The 22,085-nt window shown below is 30.6% G+C and overlaps 1 protein-coding gene across 2 annotated transcripts; it reads right to left on the minus strand.

The window, feature by feature from the left end:
• Nucleotides 1-1,333: 1,333 nt before the first annotated feature.
• Nucleotides 1,334-22,085, minus strand: Ask1 (apoptotic signal-regulating kinase 1). Of its 2 annotated transcripts, XM_085203589.1 has the most exons (25): nucleotides 21,890-22,084; nucleotides 21,615-21,817; nucleotides 20,925-21,119; nucleotides 18,766-18,935; nucleotides 16,239-16,517; nucleotides 15,681-15,851; nucleotides 15,305-15,417; nucleotides 14,798-14,999; nucleotides 14,226-14,334; nucleotides 13,950-14,119; nucleotides 13,427-13,607; nucleotides 12,019-12,219; nucleotides 11,398-11,548; nucleotides 10,777-10,991; nucleotides 8,651-8,746; nucleotides 8,189-8,328; nucleotides 7,632-7,781; nucleotides 5,489-5,584; nucleotides 4,280-4,373; nucleotides 3,854-4,036; nucleotides 3,074-3,338; nucleotides 2,641-2,776; nucleotides 2,238-2,354; nucleotides 1,911-2,093; nucleotides 1,334-1,696 (listed from the first exon to the last, which is right to left on the minus strand). In XM_085203589.1, exons 1-25 carry the CDS (start codon nucleotides 21,936-21,938, stop codon nucleotides 1,462-1,464), a joined length of 4,104 nt encoding a protein of 1,367 aa, XP_085059715.1. In that variant the 5' UTR covers nucleotides 21,939-22,084; the 3' UTR covers nucleotides 1,334-1,461. The 2 variants fall into 2 exon arrangements, with proteins under 2 accessions (XP_085059715.1, XP_085059716.1); XM_085203590.1 differs by lacking the exon at nucleotides 5,489-5,584 and having other exon boundaries at nucleotides 21,890-22,085.

Raw genomic sequence — 22,085 nt, forward strand, 5'->3', positions numbered from 1 at the left:
CGAGACAAATGTTTTCATTGACAAATATATAATAAAAAATTCGACTTGAATATTTTTATATAAACATAAGATTTTGTTAACTGACTTAAGTCAAAGTCAATGTTAATGAGTTTTGAAAACATAAAAAATAGCGAGAACAGATTTCGTATATAATTATTTTATAATATCTCTAGTTACCGACGAAGCCAAAATGGTATAGTAATGGTGGCCAAAATAGTCGATTTCAGATGGCTTATATTATTTATAATAAATGTCCCAAATACATTTAAACGGATACTATATAAATATATGTATATAATCTATTGTAAAAATATATAAGTAGTCCCGTGTTATATCAACAAGCGTATTCTAAGGCACTTCGCTATACATCACATTGTTAGCACCACGTGTGCGCAAAGCTTATTGCTGTAGCAATATTTACAATGTGAGCGAATACAAATGAAAGAATATACATATTGTTAAAATGAGATGCATTTCAATAATATAGTTTTTAATAATTGCATTTATATTTACTATCAGGATATAAAATAACCAATTCTTACTCTACACATATTATGTTACAATATATTGGTTGTAGTACAAAAATATTGGTTGCTAAGTTTTAATTAATTTTCTAAATATCCATTGGTATTGATATTTTTTTTATTTGCTTCAATATGATTAATTTATCAGACATATTTAATAAAATAATTACTCGTAATTTTTCTTTCATTTATAATCGCCCCTTACTAATAACTATTATGTAAATCATTATTCTAAACTTACTATATACACATGTTAGGGTGACACACTCAAGCCTTTAAGCGGTTATAAAAAGCTTAAATAAATTAAAATTATCAATAATATATGTATATAATTAATACGAGAAAAAAGAAATTTGTTTATTTAAACATGTGAATTGTGTGTAATGAAATATATGTATAAAAAAAAGTTAATTATCATTAACAAAATAACCTTTAGTGTATTCCACAATATGTTATGTGGTAGAAAAAATAATAATATAAGTATATACTTATAATTAATTACTTACAGGAAATCCACAAACTACAATTTTTTGTGTTAATAATTATATAAAAAAAAATTGTCAGTTAGTTTTTAATGTTCAGGCACTATGTAAATTGTGTTAATTATATGTGTTAAAAATCGATAATTATTAACACTAGCTTTGATTGAGATCCACGATTTATTTACTTTCTTGGAAACAAACCTAAAAAAGTAGATGTGTTATTAAAATTTAATTGGTTATTGTGACTGTAGAATACATTTTCTGTCCTAGACACTAAAGTCTAACAACTTTTAATTAACACATGATTATCTCATTATTGTTAAACGAATAAGAAAAAAAAACATCATTACATAGTAAATTAACAAAAAAAAATCATAATGAAACATAGTTTTTAATATATCTAACATAATAACCGCTTAACAAAACTACTGCAGAGTGCACCACCCACGTAATAGTCAAAGATTGACAACGCCATTTTCCGTGCAAAACTCTTCGCCGTTCTCCTTTATAACTACTGTGGGGTTATTCGAACAAGAGGAGATTGTTCTAGAAGTTTTACATCTGGAACATTCCACTACCACTATGGAGTTATTGTCTATATCTGTTTCCGTGCTGCTGGTGCGACGCAGGTGATTCGACGTGATACGTTGTTCCGTTATTGCGCGCCATAGTCTTAGTTCTACACCACCTCTGTAATATAACAAAGATGTTTTTAATTTAATATTTCTATTTTTTATTTGTATGCCTGTGTATTTATGGAGTTGATTTCGACTTGAAAAAATAAATTGTTTTTGTTTTTATGCTCTGACAAGAAGCCTCCCAAGGGTTCCCCTACTCAACACTAGTATAATCGACTAATGCTCATAATTAGCGTAAAGCTGTAATACATTAAAAAAATACATACTTTAAGTTTAGCCTGGCAATATCCTCTCTCTGTGCGTGTTGTAATACATCATTCAGTGTGTATTTCTGTTCCACGAGAACATAGGCGGCACATTCAGGTACATTTCTAGACGACATCCATTCTTTGAACGCTTGCAATTGTTCTTCATCGTAGTCTGTTTCATCTGTGGTTGAAGTTTGATTTCTGAAAAATTATGAAAAGTGAGAATAGATTAATAATAGTAGGATTTACTGTCACGTGTTGTGCAGTCACGTAGGCTAAGGCCCTTAGGCTTAGGGCCTTAGGACCCTAATTTATTTATATTTAATTGATAAAAATAATACTCACTTTATTTTACTGTCTACTATTTCTCTTATTATTTGAGTTTGTGACTTTTGCTCTTCAAGCATAAGTCGAAGCAACGCTTGGTACTGTTGATAGCTTTCTAATAAATCTTGCTGTAATCTGAAATTTAGCAAAAACATTTTAAATAAATGTTAATAAAATTAAATAAATGTAATATATATTTGTCTTTATTACCTTTTATACCATAAATAAATCTGTTACATTCAATAACCTAAATAGTATTTTTATTAAATATTTAATGTTAATTTTTATTTTTTATATTTAGTGTAGTAATAAAATGAACATTGTTTTAGCTATTAATTATGGTAGTAGGTTTAACTTATTTTCGATACTGTGATACACTTTATATATAATATCGCAACTAGTTATGCAGACGTTTACATACTTATCGTTCTCCTGGCGCATCTGGTGCACCGCGAGGGCGAGTGGATCGCGCGTGGAGGTGGCGGTGGACAATGCGGACGGGGACGCATCGGGCGCGCGCCGCTCGCCCTCCTGCCCTGCCAGGTTGGCTCCTAGTTCTGTTGAAAAACATTCTTTCATTGAAAAAAATACTAAAAACTTAAAGAAACGTATACAAACTTTAATGTAGCGCTAATCGAACCTGCGCCTTTTGGAAACCGACCAACCGTCCTCGAACGTTTCCCAAGACAGTATACAGTAAGGTAGGCAAATTGAACCTGGTGTTATCTATCTCAAAAACATCAACGCTACACTTTGTCTTTTTACAACAACAACATAAACGATGCGTTAACACTCAGACGCTGTGCCGTTTCGCAAAGGCGACTTTGTATAACTTGCAGATAGAAAATACTAACCAGGCGATAAAACAGTAATAGCGGCTTGAACAGCATTCCGTACAAGGTTGTCAAGGGCAAACATCCAATGTGGTTTTATGCTGTGCATCCTCAACACTACATTCACGGCTTCTTGAAACATGTAAATGGCGGAATGCAGTTCATTAATTGCATTTGCGTCAAAATCCAATTCTTCCTTTAACGTTGTTATTGCGCGCTCGATAACATTTCTGTTTTGGTCCATTATGTAGTCTTTGAGAGCACAGCGAAGAGTTTCCAAGTGATTCTGAAAATATTAAATGAAATATAATAATTAATTAACTAATTTGTGAAATATTTCTAGTTAAAATTGACTGTGCATCTTGAACATTCTTCTATTTACGTTCCTAGCCTAATTTCTATTTAGGTTCGAGTCAAAGTGAGCATAGTTCCAAGCAAAATTTGCATATATAAAAATTAATGAACTTTAATTGAAAAAAGGTTTAAGTCAATTTAGGATGTTTCAGTATAAATAATGAAATTAAAAACAGAAAGATTACTTTTACTACAAGTATGATTATTAAATAAACAAAGCTAAACATTCCACAACAGTATAAATCACTAACGCTGTTCAATTAATGTGGCAATAATAATATTACTATACTATTAAATACTAAATAATTAATTCAGTATGAACACTAGTTGAAGCATATAATTTGATTTTTAAAAGACATATTAATTAGATTAATTTTATTACTTTTTTATAAAATTTGCAAATAAAAATTAATTAATAATATAAACCACATCATTTTACTAACTTACCAATGTTAATACAGTATTTCCAAAGTCCTGTTGTATACTGAGCATCCATTTGGAGCAAATTTTCTCGCTGTCCTGCTCCAACACACGGGAGAGAGTGAGACGGCGTTGCGAGTCTTTCTTGAGAAGGTAGAATCCATCTTGTTCTATGTCAATTGAAGATCGAGGCACGTTTGTCATATCCACCTTTATTTAAATAAAAATATATATTTAATTGTTACATAAATAATAAAAAAATGTGTATACCTAAAAACAAAACATTTAAAAGATAAAATTAAATATGTTTACATTATTTATTTTAAAATTTAATATTATAGGTATAAAAAAAGACGATAACGATCATTTTACTGTTTTAATTTTTACGCTTTATGCCACATGTATCAGGGTAGGGTTGGTTTTAATTAAAATCATACAATAAATACTACCTACCTCTGGCGATAATAAGCCTCCAGAAGAGCTTCGCCTATTTAAAATTGTGTCATTGCTATCCATTTCGTCAGTAGACGGTGTGTTCGGCATGGTGCTGGTAATTAAAGAATAATAAAAGACATGTTATATTTATATAATTTATGTATAATAACATGCTACTATATACATATATAATAAAGATAGAAATTCATATATTCTATTTAGTAATTTTTAGTTCATAAATAACATCAAAGCATTAATATTTAATATTTGATTATTTTGCAAAATAAATGTTTATTGATATAGAACATTTATTTAATTATTTATACATTATTTAAAAAAAAAATTAAAGGATGTTAATTTGAAACAGTGAATAAGCTTAGTGATATACAGCGTGTTGTATAATAAATATATATGAGTGAACTGAAGTGATTTGTGATGTTTAGATACATTTTCAGATGATTTAAACAACATATAACATACAGGTTCATGGTTTTTTTTAAAATAACTTTAAGACAATTATATTAAACAATTTTTCATAGATATGCTTATAAGTTGCATGTAAATATAGTCCATGGGTCTGTGGCGAGTCTACTCATAACCTCATATGATTAGGTAATATATTATAGACGATATATCCATGAAAAATAATTTATTTCAACATAAAACATAAATTATACAAAAAATGTATTTTCTCAAATACATTATTTAATAAATCAATATTAGCTTTTTAGTACTTATGCATTTTCTTGGTAGTTATTTAGTTAGTACAAGCAGGAAATCATTAACATAATAGATAAAGAAATTGATCGATTCTTCCATTCTAATATTACAGTTTGACAAAGAAAACCTTAGAAATATATATAATATTTTACTATTTTTTCAAATTGTATAAAATAATTACAAAGTAAGTGGCACATGGATAAAATCGAATAGAATTCTATAACCAATACAACTGAGGTCGCTGTGGTGCAGCGGAAAACGTCTGTCTGTAAACACGATGTTTGTGGGTTCGATTTATATTCGGGGAAATGATTATCAAAAATGTTATTTTATCGTTCTTGTAGACAAAGGTCAGCGACGAGTTCTACCACTCAACATGCAATGTCTCGAAACACTGGGCGGTAAAATTTGTGAAGTGGGTAATGATGGATTCCTTTTGCCTTCCCTCCTATGAGGGAACAAACGTGAACCTGGTGTTTTTTAAATAATACTTTTCTTACAAATTACCTGCTATTCGACAAATCCGGCGGGTATATCAGTATCGGTGAGAGCATCGACGACGCCGTCCTAGTGATTGTTGGGTTAGACCGCACCGTTTTAACCCTTGTGCGGAAACAAATATACGCTTAGGGCAGAGGCACACACCATACAGTTTAAGTTGTTAGTTTTGTTACCGAATAAAAAGATATTTCAAATGAAATGATAGTGTAAAAATGGCTATCACATATTAAAATGATCATTATATAATGATTATCACATATTATTATACAGTATTATCTTTTTTACCGTTCAATATCTTTCGTTTTTTTCAATTCGACGTGATGTAGACGAAATTATTTCTACTTAACTGGTGAGCTCGAAACACCATAGTCAGAAAACTTTAACATATTTAGCTTTATCATATTTTAAAAAAATACTTTGTTCACGATGCCGTCATAGCGCAGAGGTAAAGAATCTGAATATAGGCGTAACGATTGTGGGTTCTTATGCCATTTCTCGCTCACGCTCTCGTAACAAGACAAAGCGCGGAGCTGAGTTACGCCACTCACTCCACACTCACACCCTATATGTTGGGAAACATAAATTAGTTTAATTTTCCCGCTCCGGTAAGTCAAAACGCGGTCGTAGGCTACGCCATTCAAACACTAGTATAGTAGTCTTGACACTAGGTTCACCCTGCTTACCCTGATTTGCGAGATGAATCGTGAAATAAAAAGTAATGTATTTTTTTAAACCACTACTGGTCTCGAGAATTGGGCGGAAAGTGAAGAACGGCGTACCTTAGCCCCAAAACTATTATACTAGGAATAATATAGTATAATAAATATTTATACTAGGAAGTTCTCGTAAACTACCATGCTAGAACTATGTAGTTACTTAAATAGCAAAACCTACAATATTTTTGATAAGTAAAATAAACGAAAAAGATAAAACAAAAATATGGACGTAGAGATCATTGAAACATTAATATGCATGTATGTAATTTTAATGAACTTGAACCATTGTACTGTTATCATTATAAATAATTAATTAATACATATTTTATTGCTATTCAACAAATCTTACGAAAAAAATAATTATAATGTAATAGCGATTAAAGTTATAATGTAAAAGTTGTAAAATGAATCTAGTGAATAATTACAATGAAATTATCTATTAGCTGATCGAGTAGTGTTATTTTAATGAATATTCTTATATTTTAGCAATATCATGTCAAAATAATTAAAAAACAATCGCAAAAAAACGTTACCTTGGTGAATAGTTATATGTTAATATTTATTTATTACTTTTGTAAATTATTAAATTAACTGGAATTGAAAATGGACTTTCTCATTATGTAAATATGTTACAGAAGAATAAAAACGAAAATAATTAAAATTTTCAATAGTTTTAAATTGTAATAAAATTAAACAATCACATATTTATTTGTAGATGGTCATAAAATAAGGAGTATGTAGTTCTAATATGTACTAATATTTAGGTATGTATTTATGCATATGTTTACTATGATAATGTGATTTATAAGTGGTTCCGAACTAATAACTATAAATATATAATAATTGATTGTATTAAAAATAATATTGTTTATAAAATATTATGTATATTTTTTTGTAGTTAGTACGTCACCACATACTAAGATCCCTTCAACCATGTATGTATGGATGACATCATACACAATATGCATACAATCTAATAGCGTATGTATCACAAACTATATCATGCAAATAAATAGGTGATTATTTCTAAATTAGATATGATCTTGTATATAAAATTCATGCCTCTCTAATGGAAGGTCAAAAGAATTCATCAAAGTGTATTCAAAAATATATCTTTTGTGTAATATTATATAAATTAAATACACTTAAAAATTTAACTAAAATTCTTAATGAAATATAAATCGAATATTACTGTTTATAAATAAAATTAGAACACTTAAAAAATATTTTATAATTAAATAAAAACAATATCAAATAAACTGTCAAAATAAGAAACTTTAATAATTTAAATTTAACCCATAAGTAAATCCAAAAATAATATTTAAAAGTCAAACATACTACATAATATAAAGTATACAGAAGAGATATTTCAGAATACAAAAAAAGAAATAAAAATGGCTAGACATAGTAATAACAATAGAATAACAACTTACTCGATTTCCGGTGAGCTAGGCAGGTTTCCAGGCAGACACGGCTCAGATATTTTCTTTTGTGCGACAGAGGGACGCACCTTGTCGGCGGGAACTGATATACTTCGACTGTAGTCCACGCTGCTGCCGAGACGCGAACTGGATTTCTTTTTCCTTTAAATAGATAAGGATGAAAAGAAATTTTAGAAGTTTTAACAAGCAAAGCGTCGGAGGTAAACGCGACCATTATGGATTCAAATTTCCCACTCGGGAAAATGAATAATTTCCAATTCCTTATGCGACGGTGGATCTCGCCACTCTCGAAAATTGAGTGGTGCATGAGGAACAGAATTTCTTAAGTCAAGATTCCCTTTGCCTACCCTGCTATGTGCGGGCGTGACTAACAGTAACAATCGCATAATTAAAATAATTTAAAATTATCAAGTTGTTGTAATTATTTACATTCTACTCTATCATGGCATGTAGGATGGCGTTTGTCTTCGATTTGATTCCCAAATGGAAGAATTATATTTAAATAAGGTGATTTTTTAAAATAAAAATTATGTGTTTATATTACATACTCGCATAAAAATAGATCTTCTAGTAATTCAGCAGCTGTGGCTCTCTTCTCCGGATCAGGGATGAAGCAACGCAAAATAAAGTTCTTAGCCTTAAGCGACAATTCACTAGGTATCTCGGGATGCATTTTGTAATATCCAACCTGTAAATATAGAATATATTACTATTTTTTTTGCTATAAAATATTTTTTATATCTAATTTATATTCTAGAACTAATTAAACATAGTACATTTTTAAGTATATTATTTTTAATAGGTATTTTTATTAGTCAAAATGATAATTATATTTCTTTAATTTAAGAGTTAATAAATCGTACTATAAAGAAATACACAAAAACTACTTTACAATGCACTATAATTCAACTACTACTGCTACAAACTTCACTAAAAATACTAAAAATGCAATTTCTAATGGCTATATAATATTAATAATTTAAATCTAAATCTAATGGCTAAATACCTACCTTAAATAAAGCAGCTTGTGGTGACCCTAACTCCATAAAGGGCGGGTTACCAGTCGCCATTTCCACCACCGTGCATCCTAACGACCATATATCAGCCTAGGAAAATATAAATAAGCATTTAAATATTGCTACTTAATTAATAATGTTAAGTATAAATTTAACTACTATAGGTATATCTTTATAAGTTTACTATAGGTATATATTTATAGGTTAACTATATACGAGGTGTGTTCAAAAAGTAAGGTGACTTTTCAAATTTGGCGGGCAACGTACTTTCGATTATCGATTTTTTTATTTTGTTATGTTGGTACACTCTTCCCGAACACCTGTACCAAGTTTCAAGTGTATAGCATTTTTTGTTTGGTTGGGAGAGGCGTAAAGGTTATAAGTGTTTTGCGTGCTCGGCGATTTCTTGCTATCGAAAAATATGGATCAAAGGATTTGCATCAAATTTTGTGTAAAAAATAAAATAAAGTGCTCCGAAACACTTAAAATGTTGACAGTGGCATACGGTGAAACTGTTCTGAGTAAAAAAAATGTTTACAAGTGGTACAAACTCTTCCAAGATGGCCGGGAAGATGCCAATGACGAGCCTCGCTCCGGACGCCCAAGCACGTCAACAACTGATGAAAACGTTCAAGCAGTGAAGAAAATTGTTCTGGAAAATCGTCGAATCACTATCAGAGAAGTTGCTGAGGATGTTGGTATATCGCTTGGCTCGTGCCATGAAATTTTTTCTAACGTTTTGGGCATGAGACGTGTGTCAGCGAAGTTTGTTCCGAAATTGCTAAATTTTGACCAAAAGAACCGTCGCATGAGCATCGCTCAAGAACTGTTGAATGACGTCAACGACGACCCAGATTTACTCAAAAGGGTCATAACTGGTGACGAATCATGGGTATATGGTTATGATATCGAAACCTATGAAAGGACGGAGATTTGCAACGATTGAAGAGATAAAGACTGCATCGCTGGAAGAGCTCAAGGCTATACCGAAAAGTGCTTATGAGAAAGTGCTTTGACGATTGGAAAAACCGTTGGCATAAGTGTATTGTATCTGAGGGGGATTACTTTGAAGGGGACAACATAAATATTGATAAATAAATAAATATTTTTTCTTAAAAATACAAAGTCACCTTACTTTTTGAACACACCTCGTATAAATGTATGTCAAAATATCAAGCAAAGGAAAGTAAGTATTGATTAGATATAAGTATCTATTTCAAAAAAAATGTGTGAAGATTAGAGACCGTCGTTGCGCAAGGGTGTGATTGTAACCGCGACGGATGTGGATTCGATTCCCACTCGGGGGAATGAATTGTTATTTATTAATATTTTCATTTCTTAGCTCTGGTATCACAGCAAAGTGCAGCGTTGAGTTCCGCCAGACAATATGCGTAGCTTCAAAAATTCGACGAAACGTGGGGAAAGGAATGTTATAACATTGAGTTTCCTCTGCGCATGCTGCTATGTGCGAGACACAGCGTGAAACTATAAATGTGAAGATAAATTATAATATTTTCTTAGGATTGATATGTCAATATAATAATTAATACTGATGATAAGAAAACAAAATAAAAATCATATTAAAAGAGCATGTATTGACCGATACGCGTAATTATAACATCATAATATAATATCACAATTATATTATTTAAATTATAGCCAAGTAAATGCCAAATGTAAAAATAGTCTTATAATAATATAGTCTTATGTAATTTGGCATTCAGACACAAACAAATCGATATATTTAATTAAAATAGCTAGAATTAATATTTTTAAAGTTTTCGTGACGAAACGGCACAGCGTCCGATTGTAAACGCGATGGTCGTGGATTTTATTCTCACTCAGGGGGACGAATTATTTTGGTTCAAACAACAAAGCGCGTTTGCTTCAGTAGTTTATAGCTGCCCCTCTTTAGGGTAATTTATGTAGTTACTAGTGAGAAATACCCTTATTGTATAACAACTACTGTGTTAAAATTCTATAAAATGTTTCAATTAATCCACACTATGTATCTAATTCAGCTGGAACGAGGAAAACGGAATACCTTGACACTAGATTTCCTTTGTAAACTGCCATGTGCAGAATAAAGAGAGAAGCCGAAAAAATTTATAAATACTTACAGGAGCCCCATATCCCCTTTGACCTTTGTCGATGACCTCTGGTGCCATATACTGTAGGGTGCCGGCGAAGGTCTCAGTAGACGGACACAGACCAGCGAGTCGCTTAGAAGTACCAAAGTCCGATATCTTAACCACTCCACTATAAGTGTTCACTAGTACATTGTCCCCTTTTATATCGCGGTGAACTATTTTTTGATCGTGCAGATATTTAAGACCTGAAAAAATTTGCATTTAAAGTATACCATTATAATGCCTTACCTATGTATTATTTATTAATTCATAATAAAATTGTAAAATTTCACTTTTCCAAAAACGCAGCTTCACCTTTTTTTCCCGCATTTAGTAGGCAGAAAGAACTTAATGTTTAGACACTTAATTTTCTACTTGCTGCAGAATTTACAACACATTGCGCGTTAAGAATTAAATGCCGCACTTCGTCTATTTGAGTGGAGAAATGTAATAAATTAAATATAATCAATCTTCCAAGTCGAAATCAAACCTAAAACTATCGCGTTTAAATTTAGACACTGCCCTAGTGCGCCACGACTTAGTCATAATTATTTCGAGTAATGATTACAAAGAGAACCATTAACATTATAAATTCCATATTAAAAAACATGCCTTCTAAAATCTGCTTGGTATAATATGCTATTGTTGCTTCATTTTCCTTCAATGGACCCCATTTTGATCTTAGCAATGCCGAGAGGGATCCTCCAGGAACTTGTTCCATAAATATTTTGAAGTAATTATCCTCTGATATAGAGCCAAGGTACTGAAAATATAGTAGTAATAGTAATTTTCTTAATGTTTTATGATTACTGTTATGCATATTTACATTATATGAAACAAAAATAAACATAACTTTCTTAAATTCTTTTGCATACTAATAAATAGGTAGGAAGATTTTTTTAAATATGTTATAAAGTTTTGTTAAGATAAATGTGTATATTTTTCATCATTGCTATTAATTTTTGCATAAATAATATCTCTTCTGTCTAATTATGATATTTAAGTATGCGGCAATTAAAATGTTATATTTTCAGAATAAATATGTAACATTATTTAAATTTACTATTTAAAAAAATCTTAAAAACAATTGTTCAAATTTTTATTGTGAAAAAAGGTTATGCTCCTGCGCCACGACTTCCACATTTTTTATGATAATGCATTTGAAATCATTAATTGACCAATTGTGCATATTTTAATTGGACAATTTAAATTATTTAATTGGACAATAGTTACCTGAACAATATTCCTATGCCTCAGTTGTGAGTGCAACAATATTTCTTCATGCAAAGGTTGAACATCACCGAGATTCTTCTCGGGTATCTCTTTGACCGCGATACGCACTTGCGTGTTGAGGTCCCGAGCCGCGTACACAACGCCATATGTACCTTTACCGAGGACCACCCTTTTGTTGCAATCGTCTAATTCGTATTCAAACTGGAATATGATTGTACAGAAATTAAGTTTTATATGAAATTATTACGAAGACTTACTATTGAAACAGATTGATATACAAGAAAGAAGTAAAGCAGGGGAAAGACAGTCTTAAATAATTTATAAGTAATTAATGAAGTCATAGAAGTAAATTTACACTATCTTTCAAGAGACACAGAATTAATACCATTTTGAGAAAAATCCTGTAGTCACGATAAATCCATACCTATATTATAAATTCGAAAGTAACTCTCTCTGTCTTTTACGAAATCAGGGCCAAACCGCTAATTTAATTGCGATAAAATACTCATATAGAGATACTTGAGGGTCTCGGGATGAACATAGGATACTTTTTTTTCCTCATATTTGTAATATTTTCGATATATACCAATACATTAAAATAATTAATTTGACATGCAATTTATTCCGCCATGTTAATAACAATCGTCGCTACGCGTTGCTAAGCAACGGCTTGCAAAGTTTGTTGTTTTAAGAAAACGTCACACAAAGCGAGTTTGCTTAATGCATACATGGCGCGCGCCGATATAGATTTGTATACATTAACAAAAATTAGATGATTTCTATAATTTATATTCATCCTTATGAAAATAAATATAATAGTCACTTTTAGCATTTCATCTTGATGGAAATTATAGTTTACTGTATAACATTCTAATAAATTATTAAGATGTCATTGATTCGGATTGACCTAGCCTAGGAGTGGTATAGTATCACCAACGCGAATGGGCAGATGACTTTGATGATTTTGTAATTTTTAATATATTTTCGAATAACTATTATTTTTTATGTAATTATTTGCTGCTTATAATTAATATATCTCAGTTCGGTTATCTATACCGATGTTATACACTTAAAATATCGTAATTTTAATCATTTGGGATTTTATTTAATATTGTTCGCAAAAATTAATAATTATTTTATATAGAAAAATGTTTAGTACGCGCGCACGCCAAACTTTACTAATATTAAGTACTTAAGTACTTTTCCTAATATTAAGAATTTCCTTTAGTTACTTTTACTTCTTTTGTTTGTTCATTTCGGTTTCTCTGATATTTTTTCTAATAATAAATCTCCACTTATTATTATTTTTTAACTTATTTTAATTATTTAGGCTTATATTTTCGCGGGCGTAGCCGCGTCCGGGCCCACTAGTATAGATATAAAACTTAAAAAAGAAGGTTATACCAACTTTCAACTGATCTTGCATAACACTAGTGTCTAAGTCAGCAACTTTCTCGTGGTCTGCAGTGAGTTCTCCCAAAAGATCATATAGATGTTGTCGGAAAGCTTGAGATGGAAGAAATATTTGAAAATCATCGGAATTCTCACTGACATATAGAAACAGACACCGTTCATCACGCTTGTAGAGACTAAAAATAGAAGAAAAAAAAATAAATTAAATAATGCAATATAATATTGACAATAATAGCACAAGCTTAAGGATAATAATATTATTAAATATCAGGCAATAATTATTATACAATAATTGTGATTGTGGTTTATAAAGAATTTATCTTAAAAGAACTTTAATAATGCAAAAATTAAGTGTTATGAATACTTAATTTAAGCGTATTTTTAGCATAACATTAACTTTGAATATAATTTAATTTCTGGGAAAAAGTGGAAAAAAGATTACTTTATACAAGATTAATTTCTTAGCTTAACTATAAATAGGAATTGACATAAAGGCAAGAAATAACATAAAACACAACCTGTAAGTCCTGATCATATCAGATGTGAACAGCCACCGATGCACCTGCCTGCAGTCGCCGCGCATCGAGTCCAGGCATAAATTAAATATCTCTATAGACTTCTGTTCCGCTCCCATATTAACGTTTAAATACGAGGGCATGTACACTTTTGTTGTTTCTAGAATTACCACCTTAAAAATATATTTTTAATGAAGAGATGAAAAGATAATTAATTATAATCTGTTATATTTTAATTATTAATCTGAAATCTCTATAAAGGGTAGAATTATTACTTACAGGAAAGCGGATAATATTTTCACAGCTGCTTTTAGTTGCCTCAACAAAGAACTCCATCCAAAACGAAAACACTTGTTGTTCTGGTGATGTTTCTTCACTTTTCCTAAACCTAAAAAACAATGTAATCTCAACAATATATATTTCGGATTAAAAATATTTTACTTGTACATTTAAACGCCCTAAATATATATAGGTATATGGTTTACTAATTATACTACACATGATTTTATACGAACTTATAATATTTCTTTAAGTATTTTTTTATATTAACTTATTACCGAACATTTCTCTAAAGTTATTTTTTATATTAACATTATTGAGAAGCGGTTGTGGCTCACTGGCACTGTATCTGACTGTAAACGTGACAGTTGTCGTTTCAATTGCAAATGCGGGTAATAAATTATTATGATTTTGACTTCCTCTCTCTGATAAAAAGACAAAACACGACGTTAAGTTACGTAATAGAACACGCAATATCTAAAAAATACACGAAACGTGAAGGACGGATTGTTGATAACACTTCTACCTACCCTGGTTTTATTTATATGAGTACTGTAATGTAGTGTACTTACCTATCAATAAGCTCTATATTTCCTATAGTCGATTTCAAATACCAGTTAGGCGGTTTTAATTTAAACATACATTCCGCTGCTTGTATTGCCTTCACATAATCTTGGGCCAGAACTGAGATTTCAAAGAATGTCGCTACATCCCAGTAGTCTTTTAATGAGGATAAACTGCCTTTTTTACCTATTAAGTGATTGAGTACCATACCTAAAAGAAATTAAAGATGAAAATAAATCCTAAACAACCCTAACAATATGAAGATTTGAGGCGTTGTGAGCATACAACTGTAACGCGATGGCTGTGAGTTCGATCCCCACATGGCAATGATTATATTTCAAATATTTTCATATTCTCGCTCTGTTATAAAATAGCGCGTCGTTAAGGGCCACCACTAAACTCGCAATGTCTCAAAAATTGGGTCAAAAATGGTACTGGTAAACGGTATTGGGTCAATGCCGTCAGTCACTCAGTAACGGAAGTTTTATAAATATACTTATAGATAATATCAATACCTATATGTTGTAATTCTTGAGAGTTTTTAAATTCATTTCCGGCTATAACTAGTAAAGTTGCCAAATTAATTCCCGCATATTCATTTGGCTGCACTTCGAAACCCTGTCTGTACCTGTAATATAATTTTAAATACATTAATCATCTTGAAAAAATACCTATACACAATACTAATACTCTTCACAAACTTAATATCGTTAAGTTAGTTTATATTATTTTAATTTATATAAAGTTCTTCGAATATTGTCATTACAGTACTGGTTGTATAAAATATTTTTTCCTGTCTTACTTTATGTAGACACAAAAAGTAGCATAAAAATAAATGTACAATTTTTATAAGTCTTGGTTAAAAACAATGTAAACCTACTTATTACTTACCAATGTATAGCATTAGTCAAACTTTCTACGTCTGTGTGTTGAGATTCTACAAATTTGTCTTTGTATATACGACCGCAAAGGCATAACATGTCGGGAAATCTATTTTCTTTTTTTTCTAACGCCTTCACGCAAACTTTTAAAGCATTTTCTCTATCGCCCTCCTTGTTTCTCCTGAAAATAATAATAATCATTCTCGTTAAATTTGATTAAACTATTTTGAATAGTTCAGTAATTACAACGTTACACAGCTATCAACCACAAATTATGTCATTGTAGGGGATAATAATAATTGGAATAATTCATCACACATTTTTTTTAAATTGAGAATTTCATTAGAATAAATTCAATACCGAATTTAAACGCTAAGCTAATAAGAATACCATGTGGACTTTTAACTATTTTTTAGCTTTACTTTAATACCATATGACACGATATGTTGACAAATGAATATGACGTTACTTACCATACAAGTTTTAAACAAACAGTAGTTTCAAAGTATACGACCTACTAACATAAAATGTCATATAAATAAAACAACTACAATATTACAAGACTTACCTATTCATAGCAAACGCGTACATAAACCTTATAATAGGCATGTTGACATAGTTTTTTCTGTTCATAATAGTTTTGAGGTCGTCCACAATCTGTACAATGGCGTCATAGTCCTGTATTTCTCTGTAGGATATCAAAAGATTCAATATGGTATCTCCGGATAGGACAGCTGGATCGTCTAAGCGTCGTCTCATAGCGTGCAGTACGTTCGCTAGCTCCGTCCCGGTGTAGGTCTCGCGAGCCTTACGCAGGTCCGATAGGAACTTTTCTTGTATGTGAGCTCTGCAATGTTTTCATAGTTTAAGTTATTTTTTTATTTTGCCGATTTATTCAAATACATTAAATGTTTAACTTTTTTATCTTTCCTTTATTTCGCGCTGTATCTCGCATATAGCAGGATAGGCAGAGGGAACTTGAGAACCTAATGTTAAGAGACTTCATTCCAATTAAGACATTTCCGTTTCACACTTTCTGCCGAATTCACGATAAATTGCGTGTTGAGTGGTGGAAATCAACGCCGCACTTTGCCTCGTTACCGTAGCGAGGAAATAAAAATATTAAATATTATATAACCCTCAGTGGGTATCGAATCCATAACTATCGAGTTTAGCTATCACTCTATATTTAGCAATTAGGTGTAATCGAAAAGACTGCAACAGTCTGTTATTATTTTTAGCTTAACTCTTATTTTCGTGTAGTACAAAAGGAGAGAATATGGTGTAATGAAATTGTGGCCTAATTGCATATGTTTGCTTTACAGAACAGTAAAATAAATATAATTTAAATAACATCATTTCCTCGTAGGTATCGAGCCCATAACTATCGCGTTTCTTGTTAAACACTCTCTCACATATAGAATAGAGCTTACATTTAAATATTAAAATATAATAGATATCTACACTAGGTTCTTCATAGCATATCAATGGTGAACGTGCTTTATTACAATTTTTCAATATAATTTTATTTTTGTCATTGGGACTGCGGTTAAGTAACTATTTCCAATGATAAAATTAATCTTTTGTATTTGTTTTTATTGCAGAACTATGCTAATTTTAGTTCAACATATTTGATCTTTCAGTAACTTTAGGTCACTAAGCTTTCGATATTAGCCTAGGATAATTTTACTTGAGTTCGAGTACTCGAACTAAACAGATAGTGAAGAAGCCAGATCCGTCTAAATATCTGAACTATTAAATGAATTACTTTGTTGTTTGTCTAAGAAAGTTTGTGTGTATGTAATAAAAAAATAAATAACATATTGCATGGCTCTGTCAGCATAGCATTTTCGTTTCGTTTCTATATGTATACTCCTGTGGTACCGTATTGATGGTACAAAGTAAATACTTCTTATATTACATACTACAGACTGTTTAATAATTTTCAACTAGCGAAGTATGAGAACGAACGAACATATTAATTGCAGATAATTAAATTTGTTTAAAATTGAATAATAATATATAGGTTTTATTGAATTTGAAATGATAATATCTGCAATAGTAATTATTTATAGTTTCTTCAATAATTTCTCTTGATTATACCCACGTATTTTATATTAGCATTTTTGGCTGTCTGCCTGTACGACCGGAATTTCCGCTATGTGCCAGATTTGCCATTGATAAGTTATTTATAAACTAATAAGAATAACTAAGATACCAAAGACAGTGCAATGAATAAAAATAATTATTATAGTTTTTAGATAATATATTCGATTACTTTAATTCTTTTATAAGAGTTTATCCTTTTTTTATGAATTAAAACGCAAGTATCAATAACTAAAATGATTAAAGAAATAAGTAAGTTTTTTTTTAATGTTTTAACTTTTTCGTTAAATGTTTTAACAGTTGCATGAAAATATTTTAGATCGTTAAATTAATAGTATCATTGACTACGATGGCAGCATAATCTCACCGTGGGTGTATATTTATGTACGCAATAAAGTAATAAGTTTATTGAGAAAATGTCAGACCCGTAAGCCACTCTATGCATTAATTTGCATAAAATAAATATTAAAATTGACTTCGTAAGGTATCTTAATATCTAATATGTAATTAAAAACTATGTATAATAAATAAATAATAAAGTAAATGCGTATCAAATTTATCTAAATTAAATATTTGTGTTGTTTATTAAACAAAAATATTTCTGCATTGTTACATTTTAACAATTTATTAACAAAACAAGATTTTTCATATAATGGATGACTTTTCGTAACAAGAGTCGAGGAATCATTAGAGGTCTATAAGGGTTATAATTTAGATCCCTACTCGGAGGCAAGAGGGCGAAAAGCGAAGAACGGAACGTCCCAACACTAACGCCCGATGTTAATAATCAATCCTAATCCATAAATTGCAACCATAGATTAAAATAGACAGAGATGGAGGACGGCATGCAGGTTAGTGATTGGATAGACATGTCAAAAAATCCAAGATTGACGTTAACTGGACATCAGAGATACATTATTAACACTGGGCGTAAGATGACTAAGGGAGTCCATCTTGCTATATATAGAGATAATATAAAATTAAATTACTTAGTTTGAACTTCGACATCTTGAAGGATATTTCTGAGTCGTAAAGTCAAATGTTGTTTCGGGTCGGGCGCCTCCTCGCCCTTGAACTTAGCTGCGGCGGGGTTTGTTATAACGCAAGTACCCGCATCTGTCAGCTTGTACGATACGAACAGGAAGTTCGGGAGGGATATCTGAAACAAATGGATTATAGAAATGTTAGGTTCATTTATTTATTTTTATTGTAATGACAATTTTTAAATATGTATGTTTTATACAAGTTTGTTCCGATTGTGTTTTTGTTTTCAATTTTGTCATCTAAAACATGAAAAAAAATAAAAACTAAAACAAATAAAAATATTATGTGCATATTTATATAATTCAATTATTTAATACTTTAGGCTGTCAACATAGCAATAAACTGCTATTTGAATTATTGACGAACCAGCAGTTAGCTGCTACTAAAATAGCTGTGGGAACAGCTAAAAAAATATTATCTCATACTAAAATTACAATGTGCATTGAAAAATATTTCATATAATTGATAATTAAATTACTCATTAATTTAGTAAATACAGAAACTGCTGTACAAATATAAGATATTATTTCTTAAAGCTAGTTATTTTTTATAAGTTTTATTTAAAAAAATATTATGAAATATATAATGAAATTCGAGATCTACGCGGGTAAAACCCGTCGATGTGTCGTCCTACAGTAATAAAATGAAATAATTCGTTTCACATAATTCAAACACGAAACAAGGTGACAATGATTAAACAAAGGAACAGGTGAAGGTCTGTTCGCATAACATGGATATACATTTTTTTTTCAATATTACCTTGTAATTAGTACGTTTTTCTTTTCTTTTATTTCGGTATTCGGGAAATTCTATAAGTTTAAATAAAAACAACAATTCCTCACTTTTCTTAAATCTCTATAGACTTACTTTTGCATAGTACTGAATTTGTTGTCTTTTAAGTGTTAAGTTTTAAGTACATTAAGATAAACCAGCCGAAAAAAATTGCATAATAAAAACAAACATTTATAATTGTTCCATTATAATAAGGTTTAATAAAACATTAAACTTCAAATCCAGTCTATGTGAACACAGTTTTGTTGATGTGACATATCTAGCATAGAGCAATTGAGAAATTGAGAGTAATAACTATTGATATTATCATTCAAGGCTTAAGTGACAGTGTGTGCTTTGTTGTTTGTTTAGTAACTCTAGCTTCTGACTCTACTGAGGTCAGTAGTGGCGCAGGGGCGCAAAGTGTGACTGTACACGCGACTGGTTGTGGGTTCAATCCCGTCTCAAGGAAATTAAATAATTATTTAAATTTATATTTCCATTTCTTTGCTCTAGTGTTGAGGCAAAGTTTTTAATCCGCCATTCAATACACAATGCCTCTAAAATTTGGCGGAAAGAGGGGAACAGAGTGTCAGTCATTCTGGCCTCTGATACAAAAATATTAAATATTCCATATCCTGGGTGGGAATCAATCCACAACCTGTCGAGTTAACAATCGCATTATTGTGTGCACATACCACAAGTTCCACGACTGGCATTCTTTACTTTTATTTAACAACACAATGTTTAGAAATATAACAATGGAATAGCATAATGCTCTTTTATTTTTAAAAATTTATTTCTTGATATAACCATAATTTATAAATATACCATTCTAAGGTTTACACAAATACCTTTCAAATACATGCTGTACATATACATATATTATCTATATAGCCTTTATGCACTGTACTCCGAGCTACAGAGTTGTCCGCTAACGGAATTGAATAATATCTTCAGCCTTGCTATTACAATTCTCCTTTGTGAGTTAATCACTTGCACAACAATGAAGACATGTTAAAAGGCTATGAGATAGAAAAATGTTTTGATTGCTTCTATGTGAGAATCATAGAAGCATAGTTTAATTTTAAATAAGCTAAAACTTTTAAATAAGTATTTTTTGCAGTTTTGGCAAATACCAACTGGTATATAATCAAATGTAAATTATTATTTACATATATGACATCTAACATTTTCATGGAAACGGAGCACAAGTAGGAGTAAGAACCCACAATTTAGACAGGTATAGTAGTTTGGATAAGTGGTTGTTCATTTAATTAACACATCAATATTGTCGCATAAAGATAAAAGGAAGTTATATAAATGTATTCACCTTAAGACGTAAAGTTGCATCAGAATCCACATCATTGTATAATAAAACATTTTCTTTCATATCAAAACTCTCTCGAACCCCAAGATGGTATAGCAAAGAACTTTGCTGTACTTGTAGACTGAGATCCACAAGAGCCACATCTGCATTGTAAAATGTGTCCAATACACTTGTTTCACCAAAGTCAAGTTTTTCAAACTGTTTAAAGGAATGACAATTTTATTATATTGACAATTATCAAGAAAACACATGTTGAGTGGTGAAATTCAAGACAGCACTTTGTCTTGATACCAGAACAAGGAAATGAAAATAATGTATTCCGCATTAGAGAATTAATCTTACAATCATCACATTTACAGCCAGATAATGTACTGCTGTGCCATAATAGTCTCATATTTTTATATAACTTTATAAATTTAAAAAAAGATTCATGCCAACTATAGACAAAAACAATCTCATGAATATTAGACACGACGGTAACAAGACAAAAAAATTGTGTTGAGCCCTGATAAGATGAATATATAAATATAAATATGTCCCTGCAAGAATACAGAGAGGATATTTTACAAATTAAAATGTATATTAATGAATAACAATAATATTTAATCGCTTCTTATTTAAATATCAATAAGTAAATGCTGAGTAACATTCAAAATATGTATGAATATTTCATAAAAAGGCATTTTAGCTTACTTGGATGTGGTGTAAGTTTGCATTTACAAGATCAGAAGCTAGACGAACTTCTTCCAGTGCTCTTTTTCTGTGAGCAAGGTTCAATGTTTGGGTCACGTCCAATACACATGCGATGTCCATTCGGGGTCTTTGATTTGACCCTGGTTGCACTGTTGCGTTTGATCCATCACTACAAATACTTTCGCAAATGCTTCTTACGTCGCCTAAAAATAATAATACGTTCAAATATAACAAAACGTAATTTCATATTTGACAGTAATTTATTATTTTCGTACCAGATTCTTCCGGAGCCGTGGATGTATTTGAGCCGCCGAAGGTTATCATTTTCTTGTAACCTCACAGTAGAGTCGCATATTTTTGAAAATACTATTTAAAAATTTAAGTTCACAAATAAGTAACAAATGGTCTACAAAAACCACAACAAGTACTCGCCAGCTTGTTATTAATGTTATTTAATAATAGTGTTGTCAG

This window comes from Heliconius melpomene, chromosome 19, assembly GCF_056956725.1.
Source record: "Heliconius melpomene rosina isolate 202511_hmr_F chromosome 19, ASM5695672v1, whole genome shotgun sequence".
NCBI classification, from domain to species: Eukaryota; Metazoa; Arthropoda; class Insecta; order Lepidoptera; family Nymphalidae; genus Heliconius; species Heliconius melpomene.

Coding starts and splice junctions, on each gene's coding strand:
- Ask1 (XM_085203589.1), bottom strand. CDS start 21,938: ATGATAACCTTCGGCGGCTCAAATACATCCACGGCTCCGGAAGAATCT. Junction 18,936..20,924: donor ATGCAACTTTACGTCTTAAG/GTGAATACATTT, acceptor CATTTGTTTCAG/ATATCCCTCCCGAACTTCCT. Junction 14,120..14,225: donor AAAATATTATCCGCTTTCCT/GTAAGTAATAAT, acceptor TATATTTTTAAG/GTGGTAATTCTAGAAACAAC.